This window comes from Echinops telfairi, unplaced genomic scaffold, assembly GCF_000313985.2.
Source record: "Echinops telfairi isolate 266 unplaced genomic scaffold, ASM31398v2 ScPeMD7_4;HRSCAF=17, whole genome shotgun sequence".
NCBI lineage: Eukaryota > Metazoa > Chordata > Mammalia > Afrosoricida > Tenrecidae > Echinops > Echinops telfairi.
The window spans coordinates 39,805,633-39,813,367 of record NW_022103900.1 but is presented as its reverse complement, the minus strand read 5'-3'; the positions used below and the strand labels follow the sequence as shown (position 1 = coordinate 39,813,367).

Here is a 7,735-nt window from a genome sequence, read left to right as displayed (position 1 = left end):
GGACAGTGCAAGATATGACAAAATAATAATAATTTATAAATTACCAAAGGTTCATGAGGGAGCGGGGAGCAGGGAGGGAGGGAGGGATGAGGAGCTGATACCAAGTGCTCAGGTAGAAAGCAAATGTTTTGAGACTGATGATGGCAACAAATGTACAAATCTGCTTGACACACAATGGATGGATGGGTGGATTGTGATAAGCGTTGTACGAGCCCCCATTAAAAGATTTTTTAAAAGACATTTAAGAAGAAAATAATAAAAAAGGAAAATACAACACAAGGCAGATTCATGGCTCCTGTCTCTCGCTGTTTAAAGAAACACGAGATGAAGAAGGCAGGGTTGTCTGAAAGAAATACACCCATGTGAGGCCAGTCAGGAGTATACTTGGTGCCTCTCCCCGCATTCCTGTTTGGGATACGAAACAGGCTCACCGGTCACCAATGTTGTCACCAAGGAATTCAACCCTGCTCACCACCCTCTGTCTTTCAGCAACTGCTCCTGGACCTGTCCTTGTCTTCTTCCCCTCCACCATCCCACCCTGTATCCTAGTGAGGTGGTTTTCGGAAGAAAACCTTTCCTGGGAAGGGAGCCTGGGGGAGGAGGGAAGCGAGGGAAGCCCCCCTTGGAAGCCCCCGGTGTGGGCCGCTCACCTGCGGGCCCGCACTGCTGGGGGTCGTCCTGCGGCTGGTACCCAGGAGCGCAGCTGCAGTGGCGCGCCCCGTCCTTCTCAGAGCAGTAGTGCGCGCAGCCGCCGTTGGCCACCGAGCAGTTGGAGAAGAGCACCTCTGTGCGGGCAGAGGGACCCCGGCCCCCGGTGAAGGTTTGGCCGGACACCCCTCGGCCCCGCCGCCCCCCTGGCAGAGCACAGTGAATGCGAGGATGGGCCGGTAGGCGCTGAGCCAGGCTCGAGAGCGTTTTTAATAAGTCTTCTGGGTCAATCAGTCTTCTGGGTCGATCGTGCAAACCACGTCGACGGAAACCCTCGTGGACTCGCCTCCGCGACCCCCACCCGCCCCCGCCCCCCGGGACACCCCCTCACCGTATGCGCAGAAGCGGCCCTCCCAGCCTGAGACGCAGTCGCAGCGGAAGCTGTTTAAGCCGTCGATGCACTGGCCGTGCCCGCAGCACGGGCTTTTGCAAGGATGTCTTTTCGGCAGCTCTGCACACTGGTCCCCATCTGCCGCACACCCAGGGGGAGATCAGTCACGCCCACCTGTCCCCAGCAGGCCCAGCGGGTGTGTTGGGTGGGGGGTGAGAGGTGGGGGTCCAGGCAGGGTTACTAGGGCTTTAGAAGGCACTCACCTGTGTACTTGGACCAGAAGGCCAGCTGTGGAGAGAAGGGATGAGACAGCCTCTATGCAAGCAGCGAAGGGAGGGAGGGCTGACTTCCAAACCCAGAGGGGTGGCAGCCTCTGTCGCTAGGACACCCTGAGAAAGGCCACTAAGCGCCTACTTCCCTAAACAACTTCATATCCATCCTTTTCATCTGGCTGCTAGAAACTTCTCCCTCATCCCGCCTTTCCCTAAGCAAGGGCGTGCACAGGATCGCTGCAGTACAGCACATTGTGCTGGCTCAGCGTCTGGGCAGTGGAGACCCTGCATGCGTACCGGCATCCTGCGGGCTAATGCTGGTCTGCGGAGCGCACGCTGAGTGGTGCACAGGCTGAGTGTGGCTCAGATTTGCACACTCAAGGAGAAATCACTCGGGTGCCTGCTGAGAAAGAGGCCATGGGATGCAGAGGGGAACCAATGGGAGCCGGCTGAGGAATGGGGGTGGGAGGGAGAGAAGGAGCAGCTAGGGGCACAGCTCTAGGAATAGTTGAATTGAGCTCCTGGCGAGTCAGTGGGGTGACAGACTGGCCTTGTAGCAGGAAGCACCTCTTACTAAGCCCATCCAACCATCTCAGAGTCTCCTCCTCTGGGCCCCATAGGCTCTAGGCCATTCTGGTTCTCCCCTCTGATCCTCTGAGCAATCAGATGATCTCCGGTGACAATTTCAACGAGGTACAGAGAGAGCATTTGTGCAGACACTGGGGAGTCGTGGGTTACTCCCCCCACACTCCCCCCTCACCCCCCGCCCCTGGTCAGGGCTGAATGCAGGGAGAGTGGCCTTTTGGCAACAGCAAAGAAGACAGTGGTAGAGACAGGAGGTTGACTAGGTTGGGGTGGACAGGACTCCCTACAACGAGGCTGGGTGAGAGCCCCACCCAAGGGATTGCCTGCCCTCCATCCTGGAGCTAATTGGCGAGTTCTGTTCTCACAGTTACCCTTGCCTGACAAGGCCAAAAGGCCAGTGTCCTGTCTGTCCCATTTGCCCACCACCAACAAACTAAGAGGAGAAGGCACTGGTGCCGCCACCAGCCCTTAGTAGCTCTGCTAGGCACCAACTCGGGCTCCTGGCCCCACCCCCCCTGTGCTGTGGGCAATGTTACCGTGTCATCCAGATTTTTGAAGATCTCGTGGGCTTCTTCCAGGTTGCAGATCTCCTCCACGCACTCCCGCTCCAGGTTGCCTGCCAGGAGTTCCTCTAAAAAGGTGTTAGCCCGCTTCTGGAGCCGCAGCACCTGGTGGGCACGCTGGCCGCTGAAGAACACCCCGTCTGGGAGGGGTTGGGTCGGAGTTCACTTTGGTGGAGGGGCTCTGGGGATTTGGGGCCAGAGAGGGGCTAGGAGAACCAAACTGAGAAGGAGCAGGAAAGGGTTTTGTTTCCGGTTCCTGGGGATGATTTGTTCCTAGGGGATCATCTTGTTCTCTCTCCTCTGCACCCCATAAAGAGGAAGAGACTTGCCTGGGAAGAACACCTGCTCCAGAGATGAACAGACCTCATGTTGAGACCCAACGCCACGCCACCTCTCTGTGACCAAGAGCCAGGGTCTTTACCTCTCGCAACTGGTTTACTTATCCCAAGCATGGAATGAGGTCATCATAGAGCTGTTGTTAGTTACCACCAAGTTATCTTTAGGCAGGGTTTTGAAATGATTCTTCCCAGTTCTGCCATGATGAGCCATGAGGGCTAGAAAAATGTGTTGACACTCTGCTAGAAACTTAATCTCTTTCTCAGGGAACAAGGGCAGCATGCAGGAAGGTACACAAATCAAATTTTTACCAGAAAGGTGGGAAAACAGAAATGTCCGATCAACGATGGTGTGCCCATAATTCTGGCTAATAATCCAATTTCTCTCATCAGGTTCCCAAAAGGGCTCACTTTGCCTCTTCTAAGTTTCTTATTTCAGGGCTTCAACTTGTAATTTTTCTGATTCTAGTGTTATTCCACTTAGCTCCAATTTTGAAAACTTAGGTGTCTTCTGATTTTACTTTGGCCAGCCATAACTAAACTGGTTTGAACTAGTTCAAACCTGCCACCTTCAGGAAGCAGATCTGAAGGCCTCTGGTGTTTCTGGGTAGATTTGAACTGCCAGCTTTTCGGTGACTAGTTCAGTGCTTACCTCCTTATGCCATCCGACTGCCTGGCACAGAAATAGCACCCATAACAAATGCCATCTACTGTTGTCACTGCGGTATTGTTCTGAGGGCTAAGCCCAGTGGGGTTCATTGTTCTCTGAGTACACCTTGGGCAGCCCCATCTTGATGCCTTTACCCAGGGGTCCTCAAACTTTTTAAACAGGGGACAAGTTCACTATCCCTCAGACCTGTTGGAGGGCCGGACTATAGTTTAAAAAAAACTATGAACAAATTCCTATGCACACCGCACATATCTTATTTTGAAGTAAAAAAACAAATGGGGCAAAAACACCCGACAGGCTGGATAAATGTCCTCGGTGGGCTGCATGTGCCCCGCGGGCTGTAGTTTGAGGACCCCTGCTACCCATTCCCCCCACATCTCCTGGAGAACTCCCCCCAGCCCCCTGCACCTTCATTGGCCCATTCTACATGCCCTTCCCCTGTATAGGCATACCTGGAATATAGACAAACCCGAGTCAGACCAACTGTCTCATGGTCTCCCGAGGTATTATCTTGGGTGCAGTTTGACAACAAGGAGGAAGGGGTCGAGTTAGGGGGAGTGAGCACAAGGGGGTAGAGGGTGGAAGGTCAAAGACAAGGAAAGGCCTGCTAGAGGAAGTCTGTTGGGCTGAGTCTGGAAAGAGGAACTCAAGCGTAACTGCCATACATCAGGAGAGGAAGGAAAGAGCTCTGCAGGCAGACAAGCAGCTCAAGAAAGGGTATCAATGCAAGACCCAGCCCACAGGGCCAAGGATGTGAGAAGGAGGAGGCTTTAAAGAATGAGTTCCAGATCATTGCCTGGGAGTCAGACCTCTACTTGTGCCCATGGGAACCAGAGGACAGGGCAGCAGACGTCCAGCCGAGAGACTTGCGGGATGGTGGGATAGGGGCTGTCACAGTTGAGCAAGCAAGTATGTGGGGCAAGAAGGCCTGGGGACACTATCAGTGAGGAGCAGGGGAAGGACCTCAGGGTTCGACCATGGGCCCCATGTCAACACGACTGCCCTCCATAGCCACCCTACCGGGGACACTCAAGCAGCTTTCAAACTAGCCTCTCATCCTCACCCATGGCCCAACCAGATGCGGAGCTATGAGACTTGGGCAGGTGCCAGAGATGGTGTGTCCAGAGAAGACCGGGGAGATGGAGGAGGACTGCCTTACCAGGAGAAGCTGGTGTGCCAGAAATTTCCAAGGTGGCCACGAACAGTAAGAAGCTGATGAGCTGCCACATTCTGGAGTTGCACACACCTGTCCAAGAAGGAAGTCTGAGCTCCTAGCAGCCCCGCCAGCCCTCTGCTCAACCTGTGCCCCCCACCCCTCGCCCCCGCCAGGAGGAGGTTAATCAAAAGGACCTGTTGCCCTATTTGCTGCTTTCAAGGCTAACGCTGGGGTTGGGCTTGTTGGTCACTAGGTCGGGGGTCGTGTGTCTCCTTAGCCCTCTCCTGTGTCTCAGTTAAGGTTGCACTGCCTGCCCTGCGTCTGAAGGGGAAGGAAGAGGGAATGAAAACAACACCGACTCCACATGTAAAGTACTTTGCACATCATGGTGCACCCGAATGTTTGTGGCCTACCTGTGCTCCCTTTCTGAGGAGGGCATGTGACTGTGCTTTTTGCTGGTCTGACCGAAACTCCAAACGCACTGCCACCGAGTCTATTCGGACTCATAGTGACACAATAGGCCAGAGTGGAACTGGTTCTCTGGGTTTCCAAGGTTGTAACTCTTTAGGGGAGCATAAAGTCTCACTTTTCTCCTGCAGAGTGGCTGGTGGATTCATACTTGTGGCCTTGCGATTAGCAGGCTTACACAGCACCCACGATGCCACCAGGGATTCTTAAAGCCAGGCCACTGTGTTCAAATCCCAGCACCACCAGTGCTGGGTAGCAGTGGTAGGTGAGAAATTAAACTGTGCTATGCCTCCCTCATTTGTTAGATAGAAAGCATAATTGAATTCCTGCCTTATAGGTTTGTAAGAATTAAATGTGCTAATCCATACAAATCTCTTAAAATGAGGTTTCACTTAGTAATATCTTGATAAATTTTGTTGTTAGCTGAGGCCAGGTCAACCCCAACTCCTGATGACCCATGCACAAGAGAAAAAAGGCTGTTTGGTCCTGAGCTGGCCCATGCTGTGAGCCATAGGTTTTCCTTATTTGCTTTTTGGAAGTAGATTGCCAGGCCTTTCTTCCTAGCCTACGTTAGCATGGAAGCTCTGCTGAAACCTGGTCAACATCATGTGACCCTTGTCATTTATTGCTGTGTTGGCTCCGGCTCCTGGTGGCCCCGTGTGTGCCGAGTAAAACTCTGAGCCATAGGGTTTTCAGGGCCACGACTTCCAGAAACAGAGGGCCAAGCCTATTTTTGAGGGGCTCCTGAGTGCCTGGAACCACAATATTTTGGTTAGTAGTCAAGGGCTTCGCCATGTGTGCCACCCAGGGACTCTTGTTCAGCATTATAACAACACGTATGAAGTGCATTGATGGTGCATGGACCGTGTCCATGGCAAGAACTCTACCACTAAACTCTCACTGCCTTGCCCTGCAATAAGCGTTAAACCAACAAATGGAACCCTCTGCCATCAAGTGGGTTCTGATTCACAGCAGCCCTAAGGGACAGAGTAGAACTACTCCATAGAGTTTCTCCGGTTGTAAAAACATACTTGTGACATTTTCCTCCTGTGGAGCACCTGCTAGTTTAACCTGCTAACCTTCCCATTAGCAGCCGAGCACTAATGCTGTGCCACCAGGCTTTGTTGTCGTTAGTTGCTGTTTGTGTTAGTCCTAATTATTATCAGCCAATGTCCAACAGGACAAAGTTCTGCCTGGTCAAGTGCCATCGCAGTTTTTACTGTTTGTGCCTAATTGTTGCAGCCACTATTTCCATCTCTCTTGTCAAGGGTCTACTACTTTTTTTTAACTGACCCTCCACCTGATAATGTGTCCAAAATATGTGAGATGGTCTCCCCAGCCTCACTTCTAAAGACCATGTTAGTTGTGATTCCCTCAAGACAGATTTGTTCATTCTGGCCGTCCACTGTCAATATTCCTCATTAATACCATCATCCAAATGCATCAATTCTTCTCTAGTCTTCTTTATTAATTAGTTTCCATAAACAGTAGAAATTATTATTTCACCTGAGAAGTTGGTCTTGATGTTGTCATCCCAGAGAAGAGAAGAGAAGTTAAAGCTCAGAAGAATTAAGTTCCTTATTCAAAATCAGTAAGCAGGAGATGGCACAGCTGAGACTCAAGCCCAGGTCTACGCCTAGAACCTTAGCGCTTGGCTCCCTGCCTTACAAGGAACTCTTATCACCACCAGAAATAAGGGAGCTTTCTGTAGGAGGGCCCATCCGGCTGCATCTGCATATTCCTGTCTCGCCTTACTTTCTATCTTTGCAGCTTTTCCCCTTGGGCTAATTCCCACATTTGTTTAAGTTAGACACCCCCAGGCATTGGTGGAAATCTGGGAGTGTGGGTGGTCCTGGGCTCCAAACTGCCTCTGGGGACAGATTAGGCCCTGAAGACTGAAGGCCAACATCCATTTATCTGGTCTTCTGGGAAGAATAGGACATAAGGTGCCTCTCTGGGGAAATGTCCACCAGTGTGTTGGCCTGTGCTGTGAGCACTCCAATTTCCTTACCTGGAGCCATAGCAAGCCTCCCAAATCCAAGCTGGCCAGTTTGACCATCTGCTCACTTTCTTCTGGCCTCCCCCACAGACATTCTTTCAGAATAAAAACTGTTCTAGGCGGAGGACTTACCAGGGTGGGTCTTTGGGAACCCACAAGGTCGCACTCCAGCCGCCATCACCGCCTGGGACCCAAGTTAATCCATAACTACAAATATTTGCTTGACCCTGGTGACAAGGGTTCCCTTTGCGTAGATAAACAAATAAGGGCACTGTCTGTCCGAGCTCCCAGCTCCTGACAACAGGCTTACTAGAAGCCCGCTTTTGCCAACGCACTGTGTTGGGGGAAGAAGGTGAGGCTCTGACCCCTTCAGAAACTTGCTACAGATTTGGTCTCCCTTAACCTCCTGGTGGCCAACTGGGGAAGAGCTCGCTTTCCCACTATGCACATGGGGTAATTGAGACTCACTGGCGTTGTTACTTCAAGATCAAGACAGAGGGTAATGATGCCATATTTTATTGAAATCACCATGCCATTAACTCTAAGATGCACTTTATTTTCTGTGATTACTATGGACATTTCTGATGTGTTGAAATATGGAAAGTTAGGCCTTGTGGGCTGGACTCTTATCTCTAATGGTTCACTTCA

General features: G+C 51.8%; 1 protein-coding gene across 3 annotated transcripts in view; it reads right to left on the bottom strand.

Annotated features, from left to right (window-relative positions):
- Nucleotides 1-7,282, bottom strand: part of PROC (protein C, inactivator of coagulation factors Va and VIIIa) — a 22,050-nt gene extending 14,768 nt beyond the window's left edge. Inside the window, exons 1-6 of one of the 3 annotated variants that reach the window (XM_004703858.4) lie at nucleotides 7,220-7,282; nucleotides 4,624-4,710; nucleotides 2,433-2,599; nucleotides 1,303-1,327; nucleotides 1,040-1,177; nucleotides 651-785 (exon numbers count right to left, since the gene is read on the bottom strand). In XM_004703858.4, the coding sequence (XP_004703915.2) occupies nucleotides 651-785; nucleotides 1,040-1,177; nucleotides 1,303-1,327; nucleotides 2,433-2,599; nucleotides 4,624-4,710; nucleotides 7,220-7,265 (598 nt within the window). In that variant the 5' untranslated portion in view covers nucleotides 7,266-7,282. Of the gene's footprint in view, nucleotides 1-650; nucleotides 786-1,039; nucleotides 1,178-1,302; nucleotides 1,328-2,432; nucleotides 2,600-4,623; nucleotides 4,711-7,099; nucleotides 7,186-7,219 lie in introns of those variants that run through there. The other 2 variants (XM_045299929.1, XM_045299926.1) reach the window with 2 other exon arrangements.
- Nucleotides 7,283-7,735: the final 453 nt, after the last annotated feature.